The sequence below is a fragment of the Falco rusticolus genome, chromosome 9, assembly GCF_015220075.1.
Source record: "Falco rusticolus isolate bFalRus1 chromosome 9, bFalRus1.pri, whole genome shotgun sequence".
NCBI lineage: Eukaryota > Metazoa > Chordata > Aves > Falconiformes > Falconidae > Falco > Falco rusticolus.
Window position 1 is genome coordinate 39,176,283 of NC_051195.1, and position 25,745 is coordinate 39,202,027.

The following is a 25,745-nucleotide window of genomic DNA, read 5'->3' on the forward strand; positions in this document are numbered from 1 at the left end:
CTGGGCAAATGCTCAGCACTGTGCTAAACCAATCCAAGAGAAATAAATGTGGCAACAAAGTACTACTCACCGTACAACCTGCAGTGAGTAGGGCTTGGCCAATACCAAGAGACCTGCTCCTCTGTGGCCACCTGCACTTGTGCAGAGTAGGTGAGAATTATGGACAGATGGTCAGTTGTGACTAGTATTTGATGCTCTCCAGCTTTGTGCAGATGTAAATGCCTTCAGCAGGCAGAAAGCTCTGTGATAGTGCCCAGAGCAGACAGAGTGTGTTTACAGTTCAGTTGTGCTATCCCTACACCTGTTTTACAGCGGCACAGTTCTGGGCAGTTACTCCGGAGTGTGGGGGCAGGATCCAGGTTGGACGTCGTTCCAGTGTATCTGCTGGGCTCAGTCAAGGACGCAGAACTCCTTTGGATAGTGGAAAGCTTACAGCAAGCAGACAGGAATGAGGGAGAAAAATTATGATCTGTGCTATAGGCATAATATGAAGTATACATAGTTGTTATATGGATGCAAGCAAGAGGAAAATGGGAAACTTCAGGCAGGAGATTGCCATCTACAAGCAGGGTATAAAGGCGGATTATTGCCCATAGGTATATTAACAGCACTTTTACAAATGATCTTCCAGACAGTACTGGGGGTTAATGCCTTGTGTTTTCAACCCATTTATCACACTAGGAAGTTTTATACGCATTTGGTGCAGGCAAAACCAACTGCACAATCTAGGGAAAAGGGAAAGCAACTATCTCCTGGTGTTCCTTTATAGCAACTTTGCTTGCAGTTCTCTGCAGAGATGATTTTCTACTACAATCACAGCTGTGTTTCAGGTTTTTTCCCCCTACCAGGCTCTAGGTTTATTCAGTAGAAAAAATTATTTTGGTCCAATGTGAAATATGTTTTCTGTAGGATTTCTGCTTTACAAAGAAGATGAAAGGCATGTGCATCTTTGAGTAATCAGTAAAATGAGATATGCTCCCTTCATCCTAGAACCAGAACCAAACTGGGTATGGGGAGTGGGAAACAGAGAGTCACCTCATAATGAACAGGAGCTAAAGAAGGGGAGTAATTTGCATATGCAAAGCTGCACCAAGTGCAGGCAATCAACCCTATTTCTGTCAGGAGTCAGGAAATTAGTTTCCTTGCTATTTGATTCTGCTGGGTTTCCCATACACATCACACAGCTACCTCCTAGAATTCTGTAAATAGCTTTCTAGACTTTGTGGTTTTCCTACTACATCTTGCTTCATGCATACAATTATTTTTCTTCTGTGCTTTCTGATGTATTATTTGAATGCCCGGCATTTTAGGAATTCTATATGAGAACGTAGAGGACACTGGGTTGAATGATGGAGTGAGGAGGAGGCAGAAGAGGGATTTAAACAGAGCAAGACCCAAGAGAGCCTTAGAGGCATTACTGATAAACAGGATACTGAGAAGGTTTTATGAATTGCATTAAAATGCAATAAAGGATGAAGGGGAACAGCATGTTGATTTGAACAGAGAGGAGGAAGATGAGAGGCACCTATGGAGGGCCTGGTCTTCCTGGGAACTGAGGCAGTGACTGCAGAAGGCCTGAGGAGCAACCTTTTCCTTTCCCTCTCCAAGGGGCTGGTGGCAGTGCTATCTGAGACTCTGCCCTCTGGGCCTTTGGCTATTAATAACCACAGGATGCCTGTGTGAGCAGCCTTCAGGAGTCAAATTCACAGCACTTCGCATCAGCACTTTGTGCTGGGCAGAACTTGCGGGCGCGCAGGCACCCTGGGTGAGCTGGGCTGCTGGACAAGGCTCCCCAGCAGCACCCAGAGACAGGCTGGGAGGAAGCAGCCCACTGCCGAGCTCTGAGGCAGGCGCTTGAGCTGGTCTGAGCCTGGCACTGCAAGCTTGAGGTGAGTTGACCGGGCAGTTTAGAGCAGGTGCTGGAGAGGGAAAAGACTGGTTTGCTTTGCAGCAAAACCAAGGAAATGACTGCTGCAAAGACTGATGCAGAAGAAGACAGGAACTGAACCGAGGGATATAGCTCAGGGGAGACAAGGATGATTGTGGCCCTGGCTTTACGTATGGGATAGTGGGGAGGATGGGGACTGAGGCTCCAGCAGCCTCCCTGCAGTGGGGTAGCTGAAGGAGCAGTAGTCCCAGAGTAGCCCTGGACTCTGTCCATAGTGAAAGACTGCTGCCCCTTTCCTTATGCTAGACCAATTGCATGCAGCAGGTTCTCCACTCCCCAATCCTGCTGGATTAATAAAGGAAGACAGCTGAATGGGATGGACTTGCCCTTCTTGCTCCTTGAGAATGGGTGTGTTAGAGGAGCACAGTGCCCCACCAGGGCCAGCCCTTTCCGCCTTGCCCCAGGGAGTCCATGTTTGAGGCATATAGATGATTTCCCTCTGTTTTGCCAGTCTTATGACCCATCAGATGGGCCATAACTTCCCACCCCCCCTGCCTTCTGGCAGCATCACCCCTTTCCTGTCAAGCAGGGCCTGCTTCTTTTATATAGCCAAGCAGATGTCCGGCTGCTTGAGGAGAATGTGCAGTGCATGCTTTATGGCTGCACCTGCTCACGCTTGCTTTGGGAATACACCAGGATGGGCTCTTCTATGACGTGAACTACATAGGCAGCATCTCAATAAAAAGAAAAGCTTGGAAATCTGAAAGAAAAACTAATCCAAGAGAGTATCTGCCAATGTGGTTGAAGCTGGTTTGCTGTGGCTGGGCTTCTTTTAGAGTTATGTCCACCTCATCACATGAAAATCATGTTGCAAAAGGAGCAACAGTGGAATAAAACTGCAAAATACATAGGAGATAAAAATGTCTTGATCACAACAAGGACTGTGTACACACTTGTAGCTGTTTGCTTGATAGTTTTAAAATATAACCCACAGTTCAATGTTTTCAGTTCTGAAATTTTAAGCAACTAAAGCGCAACAATCACAAGGACAGAGGAAGTTAGTTATCGCTACTGCTGCAGCCAATGGGTCTTTGCTCATTTTTCTTTGTATTGTATCAGGTGAGGATCTGTCCCCCTATATGGTGTGTTGTTTGGGCATGGACAGGGATGAGGTGAAAGCAAAACATTTACTCTACTTACATTATGTGTGATAACCCCCAAGAAGGACTCTGAGAAGCTGCCTGAAGTGGAATTGCTGAGATTTCTCCTAATTTTCCAAGACTTTGCAGTACAGATCTCTCATCCTAGCTGGGGACAGAGATGGGGAACACTGTACCAGAAGAAGTCTCCCTCCTCCCCTCCTGCCCCTCCAAAATTATATGGTATAAGATCAATACATAAGATACAGGTGCAACTGACTTCAAACAAATTGGGTGGACAACTTTTCTTTTAACAAATTGCCTCTGCCTTCTTCCTCCAGCCTTTCTGTAACAAAACAGTAGCAGTAATAAAAGACGGAATTACTTAGGGTTTTGGGTTGGGTTTTTTTCCCCACGCCCCGAACTTGCAGCCTAGTGGTTTTATGAATACCTATTCTAATTCTACTAGGACTATCTAAATATCCAAACCAAACCTGCACATCATTCAAAATGCTCCCTAATAACTCATGGACAGACCTAAAATTTTTATACAAAAATACATATTACCTTCTAATGATAACTGCATGGTATTGTAATACAGTATGATAAGAGAAAATTTTCAAACTGATATTCTGTTACTGCAGCACAAGATGGTAAGAGTACTACTGTGGCACATAGGGGTGCTGGGAAACTGCCATATTGCAATTAAAATGCCTGTTTTGGATGACAATGCTATATGGCACCTTGGCAATGCTTCTGCTGTGATCTGCTGCCGTGTTCTGTGTCATAACGCTAAGTCTCCAGAGAACACCACAATGGCCTGCTGATATTCTGTATGGGATGATGCCACTCACTAGCTCCTTCACATGGAAGGGATAGAGAAGAACCTGTGTGTGAAATAAAGGCTGTGTAACTCTTAACTGTAGATGGCAACTAAAAGAGAGGCAAGAAATACCTTTCCAGTGTTTCATTCTCCATTTCCTTGTGTGTTTAGAGCAAAGCAGAGAACCCTTTGTGGGAATGCCCCTTGCAGGGACTCCTGCTCCTGTTAAAAGGAAAAAGTCCACTAAACTCATTGGGAAGCTGACACACGAAGGTAAGATATGCAAAACTGCACACAAAACTGTTTGGATTTCAACCCGAATTTCAGCCTTTAAAATTTCACACCCTATCTGACCAAATTCCCACAGCAAGACATACAGTGAACATACCAGGAGGCAGAGCCACAAATATTGCTAAAGCTCAGCCTTCAACCACATTACATATTCTAATTTACTGTTTAAAAGCATTGCACACACACTCAGGTCAAATCCTGACCTAGATTACACTTTGTAAACCCATGTTCCCCTGCAGTATTAATTTGGATGCACACCAGTATGAATGGGAAGAAAACATGATCTTTTACGGTTATCAATATTGCAGTGCCTAGTTATATTCTATGTTGTTCTCTCTCTTATAACCTTTGTCTCTAATTTGTTTTTCTCCATACAAGATAATTCCTTTGATTCCAGCACTCATCAGTTGAAAAAGTCAAAGTCTCTTAGAGGGGGTTATTCAGCAGGTATAACTTGGGACTTTTTCTTTCTACAGAGTATCTATGCATTGGGTAGGGTGACTTTTAATTAACTGTGATATCCTTTTTACTTCTGACAGCATGAGGAAGGTTTTTAGAGGTTTTGAACAGTAATAATTCAGCGCTGTCCCTTTTTCAGCCTCCAAAAAGGGCTGTAGAAACTTTTTTGCTGAGGTTCAAGTATCTATTTTTCTGTTTGTTCCTAATCTTTTATTCAAGTAAACAAGTAAGTAAACCCCCAATTTTCAGTTAAAGGGCATTTCTTCCTGTGCTAGGAAATAGTGCTATATATTAGCTTGCATAAAAAAAATACAATTTCTTCAGAGAATGTCTAATAAAATGAAAGGGCTTATACAAATTTTATACCAGTTTAAGGATGAAGATTCATTCTGTGTTGTAAATGAGATGTAGACGTGGTAAGTGCTCTTAACCTTGCTTAACACAGAAAAAAGAAAGCCTAGGAAAAGTTGCTTGTTTCTGAATGAAAAGCTTTAATTGCATTTCTGCAAGATCACTGAAAATGTTTGAATCCATTGCTTTGATGGACAGTTGGTGGTACCACATTAAACGGAAAAGGACTTACCGAGTAGCCAGTGTATTAAGACTTCAAGAGAACTTCAACTACTTTTCCCTTTAAAAAAACTCCTTAAAACAAACAAACAAACAGATATAATAAAATGGAATCTTGCCATGGTTTCAGGACAATATTTAAACCACAGCACACCACAGTCGTCTTTATTTATTATATGTCAGCCCAGTCCAAAGAGCTGACTGCCACTCACCTAATTCCAGAGAAGGGAAGGCAAGCGTAGGGCAGTAACCAGAAAAGGTAGTGATGCATTTTGAGGCAGTACCAAGGAATCCTGCTGCACTGACTGAGGTGCTTCAGATGTGGGACACATGCAACCAGCCCCACCCTTATGCAACTATTCTCTGCGCAGATCTGCCTGGAAATCCAGAATAAATTCCACCCATCTATATCCAAAGGGTTATCGATGTAAAAGTTTGGTGCCTAGGTTATTTCCTAAAAACTTAATTTAGAAGAGAATTTGGCAGTTTAGAAGTCACTACTGATGCTGGGAAGCAATGGACAAGAGACTTGGACCAAAGCACTTCCTAAAGCATCTCATTTCATATGTTTTGTAGTCATGCCACAAGAGGTGTCGAAGCTGAACTTGGGGAAGAAGATCAGCATCCCCAGAGATGTGATGCTAGAAGAGCTTTCTCTCCTCACAAACAAAGGATCCAAGATGTTCAAATTACGTCAGCTGAGGGTGGAGAAGTTCATTTATGAGAATAACCCTGATGCCTTCACCGACAACTCTGTGGTAGGTTGGAGATGAAAAGTTACTCCATGCACCCAGGGGTAACAGAAATGTGAGTGTGCCCAAGCTCTCCTCTGTATGTGCATGGTCTGGGGAATCTAACAGCAAAGTAGTGCAGGAAAAAGCCAAAATTATATAAACACATAAGTTTTATTTCCTGTTGGCAGCAGCATTAGTTTCCTTTGGCAAATACTTGGTATCACACATGCAGAAGCGTGAGAAAATTCGGCACTGAGTGATGAGGGAAGACTGCATGTTTGGCAGGTGTTCAGAGCTGCACAGGGCAGGACTAATTGGTTTTTTATCTGTTCCATTTCTTCTTTGCAAGATGGAAATGATCCATCCAGGTCTGACTTCAGCTCCAGTAGGTACAGTTCTCTTTTTAGCCTAGGATATGCTTTTACGTTTCCTGCTGGGCAGAAAACTCTGCTCATTTCTGCAAGAGGTTCCATAAATGAAAATTCAGACAGGAACATCTACCCTGACACTGCAATACCTTCAGTTTATTTACTAGAAGCTATATTTGTTTTCTTCTAAAGTATTTTCCTATCAGTTATGATGAATAAATTCAGACATTCTTTTTTTAACTTTTCCCATGAGGTAGTACTGTTGTTTAATCTTTGAACTTCTTTCCACAGTTAGTTGCTGGTGTAAAGTCTTCTGAAGTTACTTAAACTTTTGCAAATTAAAATCTCCTTTCACATGATTGTCAGCAGTTCAGTAAAACAAATAGAAAATGTTTCAGGTTCATATGCATTTTGATGTAGCATTTCATCTTCTGATGTTCTTCAAAAGTTATTTGGTGTCATTTTATGCCTTCATGGCATCTATGAGGAAACTCAAGCAAAATAATGTAAGTCAAGCTGAAGAAAATATTCTGCCAAACAAAAACACACTATGTTTTAGCCCTCTTATGTTTTCAAAAGCAGCAATAAGTAAATCTTTGCAGTTCAGTTCTGAAAATGACAATTTGGGAAGAAGGATGTGGAAAGATGCCTGGAAAAAAAAAAGGTCATTAAAATTACAACAGTAGGTCAGATCACAGATCTGAGATGACAGACCAGAGATACAGCAAGCATATCCAGTGTTGTTAGACTTCAGGCAGTTTCTTCATCTCTGTGCTTTAGGTAGTTCATCTCTTCACTGAGCTATCTCCTAGAAAGGATGTGACAACGAATGCTGTGTTGAACTTTGGACTCTTCAGATGAAAATTCTAGAGAAATGCAAGCTGTTTTTATAAATGCTCAGCAATCTCAGAGCTTCTAAAACATACAAGGGCCAAGTTCGTATGTCAGAGTCTGCTGCAGTGAGGAGGAGTGAGAAAATAATAAGGTGGGGGAATAAACAGGCTGAAGTCCAAACTTTCAAAATTTTGAGAGTGTCACTTAAGGGTGTTCAATCATAGAAATTCAAAGCGAATGAGCTGTGACAAACTAGACATGCACAGAGTCCCTCCAAGATTGACATTACAGAGGCTGATTACAATTGCTTCTTTTTTGTTAGCTGTTTTTCTTACTTCGTTTATTCATCCATGCCTGACTTTCTCTCCATACCCTTTCTGTAGTGAATCTCTCCTTCTGTAAGAACATCCCTGCTACCAAGCTCTTTGAGCAAAACTGTAAGATACTGTGCTGTGGAGAAATTTATTTGGGGCTTATACTAGACCCTAACAAGCCTAGCATTTTCTTTATGGCTTTGCTATATGAGAACAATGGCATGGTCTCCAAACGGCAGCTGGTACTCTGCTTTAAAATCCTCCACGGTACAGATAACAAATGTCCATTGGTCAGTGCGGGAAGAGTTCGGTCTGCCCTAGAGCCCTCGCTCAGGGCTAGCTTAGCAGGATCACAAACACAATTGTTAACATTTGCTGGCTGCCCTGTGTGCTCTGTGCAAGGACTCTGCCAGGCTGCATCCACTGCTTCCATGGATAACTGCTCTCATCACCACAGCCCGCATGAGTTAGCACCTTTGCTGGCACTCAGAGCAGTGAGAAGAAAAGCAGAGTGACCACAGCAACAGAGCCATTCTCTCGGAAAGCGGGTTACTCTTGGACAGGTAAAGCCAACAGATCTGTGGCTCACTGTTATCTTCCAGACCTTCTGCACAATACCTGACCTTAGCACCAAATAACTTTCATCAAAAGCCCTTTTGACTGCAATATTTTATTAGCTTTCTGTTTCTTTCCTTTCTTGCTCCTGTCTCTGCTCAAAGGCAGATGAAGAAAACAAGGCTTAAAGAAAAAAGGAAATGTGGGAAGAAGATAATGGCAAAGAATTCCTACTCCTACTTCCATTTACTTCCCCCTCTCATTTAATTTTTACATCCTTTGCTCATCATCCCAAAGAAGTCTTTGTGCCTTTAAGGCTGTGGGACAGTAATGGGATTTAAAGCTGGTGGTGTGTTTTCTGCTTTTACACCATAGATTTCTTAACTGTCTTAGAATATTCTCAGGACACACTTAGCAAAGCAGGGCAAGAAAGGTCTGGGATGGAGTACAGATTGTTTCTTTCCCCTCCCAAAAAGTTTAACAGCAAGGTAATGTAATATAAAAACACAGAAAGAGAAAGGTTATTAAAAATAAATCCAAACCATGTAAGGGGTCCCAGAATAGCCCGTGCTGTAGCTATCAACCACACAAGGGAGAAGATCTCGGCAGTCACGTGTCATCAATCCACCCTCCTGCTTCTCTCCTCCTCCTCCTCCAGCCAAACCACCACACTGAACAATCAGATCACTCTCCTTACTTTTAGTGGAGAAAACATATATTCTGTGTGTGCATGAATATCAGACATCTTCATGCAAAAGTGAACACCTGCCACTATCACTGCTGCAGCTCCATCCACAGTCAAAAAGACTGACCATTCCCAATATGAGCAAAACGAAATGCACTCCCTACTGTATAGCTGTTTTCAATACTGTGATCCTCTTCTCTTGCAAATATACAGTACAAGGGTATGTTTTTAGTGAGGGCCGAGTCTGACACTTGTAGCACAGTGATATCCTGCCAAACAGGGAGAGTTCATGTGACATCCTCCTTGTTTAGTGCTGTGCTGGAGAAGCTGGGCTCTGTAGAGCCCTGTCTAGTAAATCAGAAGAAGGATTTATTTTTCTCAGCCCAGGCTGTGCCACTGTGTCATGGGAATTGTGGTTCTCTCCATGTCTCGGAGGGTATTATCAACCTCACTGTGGAGCTGCAGAATGCAATTTGCTACCTGCAGAATTGCTACTGACTAAAGACCACAATGAAACCCTGTCTTGCTATGTGCTCTATTACTGTAGCATCTGACCAATGATACCATGAGGGAATTTACTATATTTTTTAATGGTGAAAATGAACCGTGGGGAAGATTAACAAATCACCCAGAATCATAGAAAGAGTCTCAGTCTTATCTCTGGGTCTCCTAAATCCCACTTCACTGTTCAGCAATTAATAAATCAGCAATTCACAGACCTTTTCTCTACTTCGTAACGCTAAATCTGTTTGGCCTCAAACACATCTAGGTAATGCAAAACTATGTTTCTTAGCCTTACAGCCCCACTCATTATTGCCCTAACTCTTTTCAAGGTCCCACCTCCGCTTGGCAACTTCTGTGTAACACCTTCTTACTATCATCAAGCGGAAACTGAAAACAAAGCCATAGTTACACTTTTTGTGTGTTGCTGTTATGCTGTTTTTCTTCCAGTGAGGATCCTTAAAAATAGTCTCTCTGCTAGTAATAACCTGTGACCTGATTTGGATTTACATGTTTGGATTTACATGCAGGAGACAGTTTATAGAAAGACTTAATTTGTCTCCTTTTTTTTTTTTTTTTTCCCCCCCTCTTTCTGCTTTACCTACCACATCTTAAATGAAAACCATTACGAAGGTGGAATAACCAATATCTGAGCAGACAATTATCAGCAGTAGTACATCAAAAAAACCCCAGACCCACAAAGGAAAAAAAAACCACCTTGACACTTTCTCAGATTCACCCACAAGTTAAAATAAATGCAGTTTCCACATCTTGGCAATGCTTGTATGAAAACGAGCTGAACATGTGTTGGCGAGTAATTTCTGCTGGACTTCAGGCCAAGAGGTCTCTTCAGAAAAGTTAATATACCAATTGCAAAACAGAACTTAAGTGAAAAAGGGTTAAAGAATTGGGTTACTCTTCTCCTGGATAGTTGGCAGGAGTTACCCTGTATTCCTTTTGCTGCTGAACAAGAACTCAGAGGACTAAGCAGAAATGGCAAGAAGAAAATGGAAGTGGTTATGTTACACCACCAAAAGTGGTGCTTCAGAGTGGACAGAAGTATACAACCAACCTGCCTCAGAGATCTTAACCTGCTAAGTAGCCAGACGTGATTCAGTGTGTGAAGGAAAGCATAAGGACAGAGGAAGAGAGATGTTATCATGCAGCTACTTGGTTAAATGCACAAGCACGCACTTATGGCTCTGTCTGCCTGTTAATATGCTTAGAAGAATGCCAGTCAAGATCACTGGACGTAGGGTTAAATGGAAAATGGTAGGAAAAGCATTCTTTCTAGGAAGTCTGCTCTGCAGGGGATATTAAACCTCTTGAACAAATGTTACAGGATAACTGCAAGCTGAGATACAAGAGAGGCTCAGGTTATGACCTAAGTGAAGTGAGCCAGCTGAGATGTACTTGTCTAACAAAATGAGCCTTGCTGTGCTGGAGTTGGATTGGTGCAGATGACCTAGATGTCCTGACTATACTCAAAGCTGTATAGGAGCGAACAATAAGTCTGATGCCTTCTTACTCAAGAAGTAACTGATGTGGAAACAGCAGAATGACAGAGAGGAAGAGCCTTTTATTTTTCATGGCAGTTTGTTGGAGCACTATGAGAAAACTGGACCAAAATTTTGAAACTCAGTTTCTTTCATTCACAAAGAAAATGTGGCAAGGATGATCTAAAATATACAAGTAAGAAATAAATAATTTTGGGTAGTATTAGATAAAAATTCCCATTATTTAGATGGGTAAATTCAGGCACAGAGGTGAAAAATAATTTGCCTAAGATTAAACAGCAAGTCAGAAGTACATGTCAAAACACAAAGCAGGAGCTCAGCCTGCTGTGCCTCTTGGGGGAGCCTGTTCAAAAAAAATTAAGACACTGTAACAGCTGAGGTTACTTTTTATTATCATCCCTTTTTTTAAAGTGAATCATAGGTTTAAGGCAATGCAACTGCAAATTAAGGATGGAGGCACACACTTGGATAAAAACAGCAGGCAGTCTAGGAGTCTCCAAGTGTCTGAATTTTAAATCTCCCATCCCACCATGAAGGAGCGTTTGAGTGGCTGCCACTGAGAGGACACAGTCACAGTAACTTCAGAAGTGTTAGTAACCACATAGGCATCAAACCTTTGGGAAGCTCTTTATCAGTGAGGTGGAAATAGAAACACATTTGGTGGCCTCAATCATTCTCTTTAGGGCACAGCAAGGAGCTGACGGGGAGCACACAGTGTCTCCTCCTGGGGACTGCCTGCAGTGACGTCAAGGGCCTTGAGGTACTTAGAGATCTCAGCTCCATTAGTTGGATCATCTTTCATTATCTATTTTTCATGAGACACATGCAGTAGCTCTAAAGAATTTAGAATTCACCCATCTAGGCACTCAGACTGTAGGATCAGGCTCTTGCCAGCACTAAGGACTTCAAAGACATGAGCCCAATTTTTTTAGCTAGCCCAGGGGACTACGCATCACATGAACTTGTCACAAATGTTCTCTTGTTAGACTGGATTTAGGAACAGCAAGGGACTGATAACATCCACTACCTCCAGCAACACACAGGCAGCGCAGACTCTACCACGGAGGAGCAGTGTTATTTGCCCCCAGAGTGAACAAGGGAAGGTTAGCAGCCTTCGCATTTGACACTCCTGAGTTTCTCTCCTAGGACTTCCACCCCCAGGGTCAACCAGCCCTAACGAAGAGGTTGGCTTTGTGATGTGAATACGCATATATATAAAAGCCCCACATGCTGTCAGCAGTGGCCCAAGAACATGCATTCCCCTCAAGTGTAAGGTGTATTTCACTCTGAACATCTGGGCCAGAGGCATGCTGTAAGTACCAGAGACAAAGCTGCACCCACCCAGCTTTGACTACCTCGAGACTGCTGGCTGAGGCTGCCGTTCCCGAGCTCCACTGTCTTAGAATCAGCTCATTTAAATCCGAGGTTCAAGACTTCACAAAGATGAATTTGCCTTTGCCTCCTGTTAATTTGAGCGAAGACAATATATTGTGGTGTCCAAAACTAATGAGAATTGTATTTTTATTCTAGCTGGTGAGTAGTCTGGGATATTGCATGGAAAATAGGTCTTCCCTATCTGAATGGAGATGTCTGCTGAACATAGGATGTTTTCCCACTGGGTCCACGAAGAATCATGAACTAGCCTGGGACAAAACTAATTTCATTTGCAGCTAAGTAAGATTTAGGTGTGGCTTTCCTGAGGCAGACACGTTTCAGAGAAATTTCACTCCTGCTTAGTGATAATACCGCAATTTAAAGTAATACCAGATGACAATGATGCCCCTTCTTGGTCACATTGAATACTGCTATGCACAAAATCAAACCAGCCCTTTTTATTGTAGCTCATGTTATGCTGATGTTTTGTGACCTTTTTTCTTTTTGCAAGAGAGTGCATGTAAGTAACCAGAGGAAAAGAGAAATAAGGATTTAATTCTCAGGAAGGGCACACTGTATGGGTGAAACCTGAAGGCAAACAGATGGAAATCCTATTTTGAAATTACTGAGCAAATCAGTAGAAGCATTAACCTTGCATATATATATTTTAACATTTTGAGAATAACCTCATTCTGACCCCTAGCCCTCAAAATACCCTTTTTTCAGTTTGCCTTTTTACAGCTGCTGAGCTCCCATGCATAACTGAACAGATTGCCCTGCTAGCTCCTGTGTACAGCTTAATGCTCACAATCCTCTCCCCTCTCAGTGCTTCCTGACATTCAGCGGAACATTATCTTCTCTGTTCCTAAAAAGGGAATTCCCCACAGCTAGGAGAAGGACAGGCAGTCCCTAAAGACCCTGGGGGCACCAGCTCTGCCACTTCAGCCTGCAGCTGGCTGCCTGCCTGGGTTGCAGCCTGGTGACCTGCTGTGAAACCCTGGACACTGTTTCTGGAGACACAGGGAGTAGAGGGTTAGATAATTCTGCCTTGAGCCTTGTGGGGTTTTCACTTCTCATCTATTTTTAGCTGATCTAACAGCTGGCCTTGGAAGCCTGTTTACAGCCTGCAAAGCTTCTTTTTGCTAAACTGTACTAGGTGTAAGAGCCCTGAGAAATCCTTAACCCTTTGAGAGCCAGCTCTAAGGTTGGCCCTCTTGTCTACCAATGACTGCCTGAGGTCAGTCATACAAGCAGAATTGCAGCATGAGGAACCACAGATTCCTTCACTTCAGCTGTATTTGTTACATCTTTGGGCATCTGTAGCTGGTCCCCTAGTCCAACAGGAATAAGCCAGGTTACTTGCATTATGCAGCTGTGTGGGCTGTAATACACGAGAGACTTTTTTTTTTATCTGATCGGAGTCAAGCTTTGATCTCACCTACAATCAATACATAAAACATTTTTCCGAATATAGCAGTTTCTGTTCCACACAACTATTTATTAAAATTGCTGTGTGCAAAGACTGGACCTTGTGCTGGCACTACAGGGTCTATAAATCCTGCACAGACTGTTTGCTCTTTCAGCATGTGGTGTGCAGATTGTGCTGTCTAGCCTGGACTGGGGAGAGCGGATGGCCTGGAAAATAAGACCAACTTGATTTTTCTGACAGATACAGATTTCTTTCTTGCCTTGTTGCTGGTTAGATTCAGTTCATTAATGCACATATTGCTACAAACAAACTCTTCCTTTTTATCATTTTCCTCTTGTGGTCTCCAGGAAGTCTTTCATATTTTCCTAGGCTGCTATCTCTTCAGTCTTTCTCAACGTGCAAACACCCCTCTTCGTGCAGACCTTCATATGTACGGGAAACAGACATACAGGCAGTCATCTTCCAGGCTTTCATGTTGTCACAGGTACCTTGTTGTTCTGGTGCCCTGTAACACTTAGCTCCCACACTATAACTGAGCTGACTTTGCTGGGCTATCTTAACATTGACATAAAAACACTTCCTATTTCTTGTCCAGCTTGCTTTCCCACAGGTTGGCCAATGTATCTCTGTCTGGACCTTTACCTGCTCTGGCAAAAGCTGTACTTCCTTTCCCTTCCTCCTGTATTCATACTTATCACTTTTGGGGACAATACACAGATCCCCTTCTGAGGTATCCATTAAAAGGTGTGCTTCCATTGCCCTTGCTGCTGTTCTACAACTGCTCCTGTACTGAATATAGAGAATAACTCGCATGAAGTTCTGCCACTGGTTTTGTAACTGAGACACAAAAGTGGTCAGATCACAGAGACTTGGAAGTTCACGTTCTGGGACCTAACCCTGCACATATGAATGGACCATGTCCTGTAACAGGGATTCCTACTCTCTTTTCTCGTGCCCTAGGATCACTTTCAGAAGTTCATCCCACCAGGAGGACATTATGGGGAAGATACTCGTGGCTATGCCCACGGGCGGATGGTAGGAGGAGTGACAGCCGGGCAGCACGGCTCCAGTAAGCACCAGTATCCCACTGTTCCTCCTAGGCCTGGAAGCAAAGGAGGCCCTGGGGACCGAGAAGGGGAGCATGCTGGGGAATCGGCTGGAAGTGGTAGAGAAGGAGGCGACGGTACTGAGAAAGGCAAGTATCTCTCTGCAAGAAATAGCTAAAGATGTCAGAGCTCATGCCAACCTTACTCGTATGGACAAGTAAATTATTTGACTAGAACTTGAATTCTTCCAAACTAAGTCCCATTGCGAAGTTTAGAAAAGCTGAACTGCCTTTATCTTGATAGTTTTGTTTGCATGCTTCTGTGTTGCTCAATCATAGGCAAGAACCAGAAACACCTCCCTTGCCTGGACCATTCTTGTATGAGAATCAGCAGGTGAAATCATTCTTTTAACAGCCTCTAAGGGATTTTACAACAAAAAGAAAACTTGATTGGGAACCAGGAGCCACTGTCCTAAGTGACTGAATGAGTGACTTGTAAAATCCAAGGTTTTTCATTTACATTCTGGAAGAATGTGAATTTTACATCAAAATCAACTTTTACATTTCTGGGTATCCCTGTGAAAAAGAAGTCTGTGTATACTCTATCTTCTTATAGGAGATTTTTCTCCATTGTTACCCTATTCCTGTGTGTGGGGAGAAGGAGGATTAATATCATACCACAGCTTCTACTGCAGAGATGGATCTCAACTGCTTTTATTTTTCAACCCTAAGCAATTACTTTACTTCTAAACTACTTAGTTTAAGTCCTTCACAAAGAAAGATAGGGGTAATTGTTTTGTTGTTGTTTTTTTTTAATGAAAATGAGATTCTTGTACATGTCTGTGATTCTGTGAAACCAGGAAAGCCCAGGATTTGGCAAGGTTTGAAGAAAATCAGCAAGACAAAGAACGTGTGATAAAGAAGAAAGTTTCAGATAAGAATAATAGTGTTCAGTCTTTGCCACTTACTTCATAAGGATTTATGTTTTCTACACAAATTTTAGCACCTTGAAAGCACCAGAATATCTAACTCCATTAAACTATTATTCCCATCTGCCCTAATCAAGCTAAGCACAAGCCACTGCTCAGAAGTTTTAAAGTTTATGAAGGATAAGAATTTTAAAAGTGTGCTACATATCCAATGCTATTATTAGGAAGGTGGTGTTATACACAACAGAAACAAAAAAGAAAAAAAAAAAGAAAAAAAAAGGCACACAGAATGAAAACTCTTGTCTAAACTCATCTACTTAATGGAAGCATCCAGAAGCTAACCTAAAATTACTGGCAATCAAGTATCTGACTTAACAGCAAAGTGCAGCTCTGTCACTGACAGGTTTTTAACTTCCAGAGAGATACCCCATCATATTTCCAAACCGCTTTTAGCCATACTGAAGTGTTTCAGCCAGACTTATCTCTAACATCCTGGTTCAGGATGGGGAAGATGTGAATGTCTGTTCATGTAATCACAAAGAACATGACAATTTATGAAAATACTGAGACAAGGGAGATAGTACTTTTAGAACATTCAAGAATAGATTACTGTGGAAAAGGTTAGTAAAGATGGTTGTGGGTTCCCAAGGCCCTGAAATTTGATGGTTAAAGGTTTTTGGTCAGTTAGGGCCAACTTCCAAGTCTGTGCCTAGTTTTGGAGTTTACAATCAGGGCTTTGTTTGTTGCATCTGATGATGATAGTGAGGTTTATGTGGAGAGGCTGCGTCTGCTATGATCAGCCAGAAAAAGAGAGAAGTAAATTATGAAATTAGATAGCATTTTGCCTTTTATAAGGCTTCCCTTGAAGTAGTGAGAGATGACGGTGTAAGGACATTGGTTCTTGGGGTAAGAACTTTCTATTTGAGCAACCAGAGAGAATAATGAAAAATTAGCTTTAAAATATATGCTCTAATGCAAATGCATGGATGAGTGGCTCTAAGACTGTGGTACACCTGTTTTTGTGGATAAGGATTCAAGTGGTGTAAGACAGTCTTTTTAAAAAGAAATCTAACCATAAAATCTCAGACTTGATCTAGGATTTACAGAATCTGGAAAAAAAGCTGGTATCTCAACTTCAATAGCAGAATACAGAAAAGCAGTGTATTTGAAGCGTCGTCTAACTACAGCGTTTTACTTTTCTCTCTTTATAGATGGAAAGGCAGGAGGCAAAAAAATCACTGTATTTAAAACTTATATCTCCCCCTGGGAACGAGCAATGGGTATCAGCCCTGAGGACAAAAGTCAGCTCACAATTGACTTACTGTCATATAGTCCCAAAGCTGATTTCCCCCATTACAAGTCTTTTAACCGGTAAGTCTTCTTGGCTATTCAGTTCAGTTTATTTAGCAGGAGAAAACACAATAACTCTGGCCACAGTCCTCCTGTCTTGTGCAGTGTAAGTAAGTTTTAGTTGCATTTCGCTTAGCATAGTCTCCTGTGGATTAAATGTTTTGGAGGCCTACAAAGAGAATGTACATTAAGAGCTAGAGATTTTAATTCAACTTATGGACAGAAAAGCTATATAGCTGAGTAAGAGGACTTTAATTCTATTCCCTTTTCATTCTTGCCCCATTGATCAGGGAGATTTAGCTTGCCACTGTCTATTATTGCAGCCATTTAAAATTCAAGGCTTCAGGAAAAAACTTACGATCAGAAGCCATATACTTCACAGTACTTTGGATAAGAATCAGGGTATTTCTGCTGCTTCTGATAAGAACTGAAAGTTTTACAAATATTTCTAGGGCAGCAACAATTTTCTGTTAACCTCTCTGTATAATTTTGCCACCCACTTCCACAGCCTCAGGACATCGGTATCCAGGACCAACCCAAATCCCCCTCATTTCTGCAATAATGCAGCCTACCTCCTACATGTACAGGGTACCAACAGGTGTGAAAGGTGTATGGCTTGATGGAGATTGATGCAACAGGGGTGAAGGAAGTGCACAGGAGCAGAGAGGAGGGTGTTGGTTTAAAATCTTTCTTAGTACACAGGCAATGGATACACACATGTTCTTGGGAAGGATTTTTTGCCCAGTGAACTGCAACATGGTAGAATTTACAATCCTGATAACTTTGATTATTTATTTTGTCAGTCCTGCTGTTTACCTATGCTCTGTCTGCTAACTCCATGTATTCCTCTATGTCAGGACTGCCATGCCTTACGGGGGTTATGAGAAAGCAGCCAAACGGATGACCTTCAAAGTGCCTCAGTTTGATATTTGCCCTTTGCTTCCAGAATCTCTCATGATATATAATCAAAATTTCAGCAACAGACCCTCCTTCAACAGAACCCCAATACCTTGGATGCCTTCAGGAGATTCCTCCGAGTACCATACTGAGGTCAATGTGCCAAGGAGTGGTGAAACAGAAGAGCTGTAAATCCCCCCGCCAAGACCTTCCTTTTTTTCTCAGCTCTTTCTATTTGCAAGTTGATAGCAAGGAGCTGAAAAGTGCAACTCTAGTTCTGTCAGCCCTTCCTTGCTTTTTGCCCTTAGCCCAGACAAGTTCCTAGCAGGTTCTAAACTTATCTTTGCTGTGGTGTTAGTCCATACCAGAAACAGTTTGAGGGAAAGGAGCTTTTTATTCACCAGGGCATAAAAGGGCAAAACTAGGAAGTGTTTTTCTGTTTAGCAATGCTAAATGCTGCCTGTCTGCTCCATAATAAATCTGTTTTGTCATATATTAAAAAGTAGTAAAACACTAAGAGGAAGAAAAGCCTTTGTGTTTTCTCTTCAAGTAACGCTGCTGAATCAATTTGGGGATTAGCAATAACAAAAGTTTTGATCTCACAACTAGACTGTTAGCATGGGATGAAAGATTGGGGAGTGATGGGGATGGTCATTAGACAGGTATACATCAAGGTGGCTTGGATAAATACTGCAAAACTGATAGTGAAGAATGATGACTTTGAGAGGAAATGATACAGGTAACCATAACAGCATCAGAGATAAAACAGCAAGTCAGCATGTCAGTGTAACAGATCAAAGTATTTCACTGTCACCTAAGATTCCCCAGTTCTCCAGAGTATAAAATAGGTGATAGCTTAAGCAGGTGTTTTTTTCACACAGAGAGACCAAGAAGGCAATATGTTGGGAAGGAACAGAGGCATACCCAAGCGAGATGACTTGCCCATAGTTAGAGCAAGAAAGAAAGAAGCTTCAATTACAACAGAAGTAATTTGACATCCAACACAGTTCATTGCTTATCCAAATGCCCAGCATCAAAGTCTATTCCATTTCTTGTAACTGTTTTATTGATGCCACACATACAGGAAGAAAGGCAGGCATTGTGGAAAATCAATAAAGAACTTTATTTTTCTACATGAAGCACCTTCTGTTTCATGAACATCTGCACCCTGTAACATGACATGTAAGACTGGTGTTTCACTACCTAGCTCAGCCTGCATTGAGACCGGTTTGGAATTCCCTGTCCTGGTGCTTTGTTTAGATCAAAATTTCCTCTTACAAACAATGTGAAACAGCTTATTTACAGAGACAGCTGCTGTTGAAGTACTTTAAATTTAGGAGGTTTTCCTCCTTGTCTAGAAATCCCTGCAACCATATATTTGATTTTTATTCTGTTTGGATAGTTAAGAGCCTGATTTTATTACACTTCTCTAAAAGACTACTTGCCAGAGCTACCCGGAGATCTCTTAAAAATTGTGCTAATAATAACAAGCTACAGAAGTAATGAATAAGTAGTTTCCTGCTTAGCTGAATTGGCTAAAGAACTTTATTATATGTGTTATTAAATTATTAAGAAGTATCCATAACTCAGTTCTGCGACTAAACTTAAAAACATTAAGGTGATACTGTGATCTCCTGAAGAACATTTTAACAAAAATTTAAAAGGTTGTCTTTTGTGACATGTCCCTACAACGTATTTGAAGTCTGAGTTGAAAACAAATCCTTAGAAAAACTTTTTTAGTTTCTTTGGATAAAATGGATCCAGTTGAAAAAACATTTCCCACATTGATTTCCTTTTCTCATGCCTACATAAACACATGCAAATTTCACTGGTGAAAGATATTTAAATGGGAAATTCTCACCTTCTACTAAATTATTAGTTTATTCTGTATTTGATCTCTATCTGGAGATAAGGTTGCTGTGAGTTTTCCAACATTTTTAATTAATTTAGCTTTTTCAATCACATTGTAATTAAGAAGTAGGGATTTATTTTCCAGTTCTAAAAGCATTCTAATTACATTACAAGAATCCAGGCTAAAAAGAGAATGCCAGAATTTCAGAAAGACAAAGAAAATTTCAGAAAAAAACTAGGTGACACCAAACAAAATATTCTCCTACCAAATATATACCATTCATTGCCTCCGCTTTTCTAACATGGATTTTAGACACTTGCAATACAGAATTACATCATTTTTTGAAGTGAAATATATGATGCATTCGAAGTAAATATGTCAGGAGCAGTAGAAACAAGACAGTTTGGTACCTGGATGTCATGGTCTAGCAAGTGTTGCAGATCATGGGCCAGCTAAACTTGTCAAGGTGCAGAGAGGATGGGCTGCTCCCAGGAGGGGTGAGCCCCAGGCAAGCCCAGCACCAGCAGTGCCCTCACCAACCAGCACACAAACCCACCACCTCTAAGTGTGGCAGGCAGAGCTGAGTGCTGGTAACAGGATCCATCAATCATCCCAGACACAGCAAGGGGATGAATCAGGCATGGTGGTCATCCAGGGAGTCTGGTCAGGAGAAAGGAGACGGGGCTGGAAAAAAGCTACACTGTGGGTCCAAAGTCCATCTAGGAGACAGGCTAGCTCCAGCACAGGAGTCAGGTCCACAAAGGAGACAAGAGTGCAGGCCAGCACCCCTACAACATAGCTCAATCAAGAACCCCAGGCCCAGGGACTGTGCTTAAACAGGGTTTATGGGCCATAAGTGGGGTGAAGGTCCCAGATGAGGTTGGTCAGGGCAGCTAAGATCTCTTGATGCACACAGGGCAATGATACCAAAATGTTTGAGAATTCCAATATAATCACAACAATTATTTGGGTTCTCCTGGAGCACAGGAAAAAAAAGACGACATAAAAAAGTCCTTAAACATGCAGGGAAAGGGAAGAAATACCGTGCAGAAAATAGCACAGTGCTCTCTGGTGGTGTAGTTTCGAAGTTCTCACATACAAGGAAGGCAGCATCATGCAGCAAGTAGGTCAAAGGACTGGGTATATACCCAAAACTCTCCCTGGTTCAAAATGTACTACTGGACAAGAGTTTTTGTCTGTGCACTCCATTACCTCAAACCCTAAATGGCGATAAAAAGTTGCAATGTCCTTGGAATTATTATGGTATCACTGCAAATTATTAATAGTATTGCTGTAATTAAGACTTGTAAACTAAGAGGATCCTTCAGTTTTGGTAAATTTGCTTAACGAAGCATATAGCTCTTCTTTTGCCAGCACCCCTTTAATCTCAAATCCTGTCAACCAGGACTTAGGTGCTTTTGTTTCTAGTACAAAATAAGAAATACAACACTACATATTGTAGAACACTTCAGACAACTACTGTCTTGCTGTTTACATAGCTTAAAGATACATGCTAGTTTAGTCATTATTCAAAGTGATGTTAAAAGTGAAAAAAATCAGCAATCCAAATATGTCTCAAAACTAATTAATTTCAGCGAGGCTTGCAGCTACTGAATCAGGGCAGAAGTTTGTCCAAAACTATCAAATATTTAAGAGGAAGTAAGTAACTGCTCCCGCTCTTTGTTTTCCTTGGGCTATGATGTAGACTCAGGGGAATCGCCTATGTCAGAGAATTATTTATATTGGGAATAAGAGGATTTTATAAGATTTAATTACAGTGGATTTCCGCTACATACTATGAGCTAAAGAATAGAAACTCAGTCATCTGCTTTTAAGCAGGATCATCATAGTTAGAGATAAAAAAGAACTAACAAATTATTGAGCTCATCCTCTTGTAAAGGCATGCTACAGTTCCCTCACAGAGGATGTACTGGATATTAATCTTATATTCCATGAAACAGCAACAAAAATCAATTTAATAGAGGGGGGCTGGCCCATGAAAAACAGATTGGATAGAATTTTGCTAAATTCAGGTCTTTCCTTCAGAACAAAAAAGTTCTTAGATTTTTAGTGTTTTACAGTGTTATTTTTAGGAATATTATTTTACAGTTTCCAAGCTTTGAAATGTTTCTTTCATGTCAGGCAACTTGTATGATAAAGAATCCTAGCCACACTGAAAATGCATAAAAAATAGCGCCAATTTTTAAATATAAAATAAAGGTGTTCAACAAAATCTCAGCAATATTATCCATAAATATGGACCCACATGTTTTAAAATCTTGCCTGAAGTTATAGCTGATGGCATAAATACTTGGCAGGTAGTAGCACAGTTGGTATGCTTCTCTGTGTTGCGCAGAAAATCCTCCATTTGGCTGCAATGCATTCCCTAATCAAAGGGTTTGCATCTCATAATGGTCTCTCATGTGAGCAGCTTGCCATTAGTGATGATGATATAATTCATAAAACTAACATCTGGGAATTACATTTTATGTTGTTATTGACAGAGCATTTAGAGGAGATGGTTTTGTCATTAGGCTTAGTGACTCTCTGAAATAAAATTTGGAACATTTTCAGGCTGTCAGGAGAATATGGGCTTTGGCTTGTTTGACTTTTTTTTTTTTTAATCATACTATGACTTCATAAAATGTATTCACTTCTTTAATATAAGATGGCAGGCGCCAGACAGCCAAAAGCCCAAACACGATCATTCTGTTATTGAGCAAAGAAATCTGCATGTGGCTGTCCCTCCATGGGAAGTGCTGCGCAAGGCTTGAACATTCCCTGCACTTGAGGTTTTTTTTCCTGTCTAGCTGATCTGCAAGTATATGTACTCTTCCACTGAAGACTGCCACAGGTGCAATCAGCTGGCAAATGCCCCACTTCCAAAGGACTTGCCCTTGGCACAACAAACTGCTGTTAGCACTTCGCTGGCACCTTATGGGGTCTACCACTGCCCATCAGCAGCACATATGCTAATTTTTCTTGAATGAGTATTAGAAAAGTTCACAAGCCAGCCTGCTGGCTCGCAGCACATTCATACATTTATATGCAATCTCATCTATGCCCAAATCCTCAAACTGCAGGTTACAAACTAGTTTAGACAAGTTGCCTATTCTGTCTTGGAGATGTGCCTGACAAGGACCACAGATAATCAAGCAGAATTTGCAGACACATGCAGAAATAAGATGGCATACATTTTGTGGAACTCTACAACTTTTGCAAACTGCTGAGTCTGTGGGATTTGAGATACTACTAATCATATTCATGGCATCATATAGCTACTAGTAAAAGTCTCTTCAGCTAATGTAATTAATTAGTGCCTTTATGCTGTATCTCTTGCTCTCTATGTATTTAACACGCAGTAAGTGTCATGTCTCTGATGATCATTTGCTTGCAGTACAGCTTACATGATGCAAGTACTTGCTCAGATTTATGTGTTAATTAACACATGCAGTAAAGGGAAGAGAACTACATAAACCACTCTGAAGCAGTGCTCTTAAATGCAGCCTAAACTTTACTCAGCTTAATAAACAAATTCTCAAATATAAGCTCTTTGTTTAGTTTTCAATTATACTTTTTAGAAACACTATTTATATGAAAACTTTTAATGCAAATTTTCCCACTTTTTTAAGAAAACCTGCAAATTTTTTTTGTTTCATTTCATTTCGACCTTTTGTTTAACAACAAAAAACCACAAAATGTTTTGTGCAAAGAGTTCTAATTTCAAAAGTCTATTTTTAATTTAAAGAAAATTCCATATTATGTACTTTGAGGGAGAACTGACACAAATAAACTTGCAGATTGGAACCACCACCCTTTAAAAAATAGGAAGAAGTTATAGGTATAGCTCTAGCCAGAGTTATAAAGAATATTTTCCTTTCAAAAATCCATAGTGAACAAATAAATGCATAAATAAGGTGAGATTAATTTATGGTTATAAGTTCTTCTTCCAGTGCCAAACCAAAATAGTTATTCTTCTTTGTTCTTCTAACAAGGCTTACTGAGAATTTTTTTGGGGAAATTTGGACAGGGAAGGCACAACCATACTACAAAAGGTTGACAAAGGTCTCAACTCTTGCAAGGCTCATGTTTTACTGGTGCTTCAAAACATCCCTCTACACAATAGGGTAAAATAAGGACTTTGCAGACTTGCCCTTTGTACTGGGGAAAGTTCCTGCCTTAAGCAACAATCTCATTATACATCATTCACTACAGGGAAAACTAAGTGGCCCTTGGCAGGAGGAACAAACGAATGAGAAACTTTCTGCTGGCCAGCCTAAGGACAACCTATGGGCCTTATTGCACAGGACCTCCCCTGCTCACAGATGCTATACAAATTCAATTACACTGAACAGTGCTTTAGTCAAACTCCACAGTGCCTGGCTTAGATGAGTAATTATTTCCATATTCTATTATAAAAACAGCTATACTTTGATGGGCCTGAAGCTAGCATAGATTCAGGGCTTCATTATATCTACTATCTCTAAATGCTTCTCTTTAATTATCTCTGGTCCCTAAGAGAGGCTTGAGGCCTTCTTCATTTGCTCTCTCTCCCAGTATGATTGGGTTGATTCCCAAAGCAAAAGACTGAAATGGGATGGGAAGTCACAAGTAAACAAGCATTCTTCCAAATGCACAAACTTTTTTTTAAATAATTATTATTTTAGTGGTGTTAGAAATGCCATATTAACAGCAGTGGCACAAACAATATTGCAAACACCTGTATATACAAACAGTATGCTTTAAGTGTTTGCTCTGGGCAGAACAAACAGTAGTCTCAGTCTTCCAGGCATACTCTATACATCTGGTATACCACGGACAGTATACCTGGTTTATCAGAAGCTGGTAATTCTGGCATACAGACATACATCTTTTAGATACAGAACATTATGTATCAACTCACTCCTCATACGAAAAAATGGGGCTCAACAACTGGATAAAAAGAAACTTCCTCCACAACTTACAGAGCTGATGGCACTCCTCTAAGGATTCTCACATGTTGGGAACACTGAAATATAAGGGTAGAAAACAAAGTATATTAGCCCTCACGTCTTCATGTTTCAATTTGAGTAATTAATTACGTTGGTTTTGCAGGGTGCTATCACTGAGATACCAATTGCTCATGGAAATGCCAGCCCCCCCCGTCATCTTGAGACTCTACACACGTGATCCTCAATTCATAGGAAAGGATCCATTTATTTCAGTGGGCTTGAAATGCGTTTCTTGGATATTACTAAAACCACTACCATGCCAAAGTTAGTATTTTTTACCAGCACTCTGCACTGGTGACTCAAAAATCCCGTAGTGCAATATGCAGCTGATGCAGTTCAGGGAACGTGAGCTTAGTATTTTTACACACTACTATTCAGAAAATCAAAACACAGATTTGTAGATCTTCTCCACATTTTCCCAGATCCTGAGATGGTCTAATTCATGCCTGAAGTACTTGGACAGATGATACTGAACCTATGTTACGGCTCTAACTGGTGAGGAAACCCAGCTCTCACATGAACTGAAAAGGAAACTTTTTCTAGGCATGAATGTGTTGTTGGACACACCTTTGGCTCCAGTCACACCCCACAGCTATCACAGTCCATACTTTGCAATTATTAAAAATTATACACGCTCTACCACCACACCTATTTGTTTTCTGGCAAGAAAAAGGTGTTTCTATTGACCAAACTCTGCCACATCGGCTGATGACACTGGTCCTGCCACAAGCTGCTCCAGGAAAAAGGTGCCTCAGCGCTGGGCCAGCGGGTGTCCAGTGGGGCCTGGCTCGGCCCGAGGGGGCCCCTCACCTGCCCGAGGAGGGGGGGGAGGGGGGGGCCTCCCCGGGCCGGCCCCACCACCTCTTCGGCGCGAGGCAGCTCACCGGGCCTGTCAGCCCCTCACACACCTGAGCCGCTTCCCAGCTGCGTCCAGGCCTCGGGCCGGCTCTGGGGGCAGCTCTGTAGGCTAACGAGAGCGTTAGCTAAACCACAGCGCGGCTCCCTCGCCCCTGCCAGGCCAGGCCAGCGGGTGAGGCCGTCTGCTCTCCGAAGCAGCCCCGGCACGGGCTGAAGGAACAGGAAGCGGCGGTGGAGCAGCCAGACCGAGTGGCCCAACGCTGACCCCGGCCGCACCGACCGCCACCACCCCGGCCCTCTCGCGAGACAAGGCGCCCCCGACCGCCGGCGCGGCCCGCGGCT

The 25,745-nt window shown here is 41.6% G+C and overlaps 1 protein-coding gene across 2 annotated transcripts; it reads left to right on the forward strand.

Annotated features, from left to right (window-relative positions):
* The first annotated feature begins 1,724 nt into the window (after positions 1-1,724).
* On the forward strand, positions 1,725-18,216 carry MYOZ1 (myozenin 1). Of its 2 annotated transcripts, XM_037400266.1 has the most exons (6): positions 1,741-1,889; positions 4,022-4,123; positions 5,747-5,928; positions 14,442-14,676; positions 16,667-16,826; positions 17,663-18,216. In XM_037400266.1, the coding sequence occupies exons 2-6, from the start codon at positions 4,048-4,050 to the stop codon at positions 17,892-17,894; spliced, it is 885 nt and encodes a 294-aa protein (XP_037256163.1). In that variant the 5' UTR covers positions 1,741-1,889; positions 4,022-4,047; the 3' UTR covers positions 17,895-18,216. The 2 variants fall into 2 exon arrangements, with proteins under 2 accessions (XP_037256164.1, XP_037256163.1); XM_037400267.1 differs by lacking the exon at positions 4,022-4,123 and having other exon boundaries at positions 1,725-1,889.
* Positions 18,217-25,745: the final 7,529 nt, after the last annotated feature.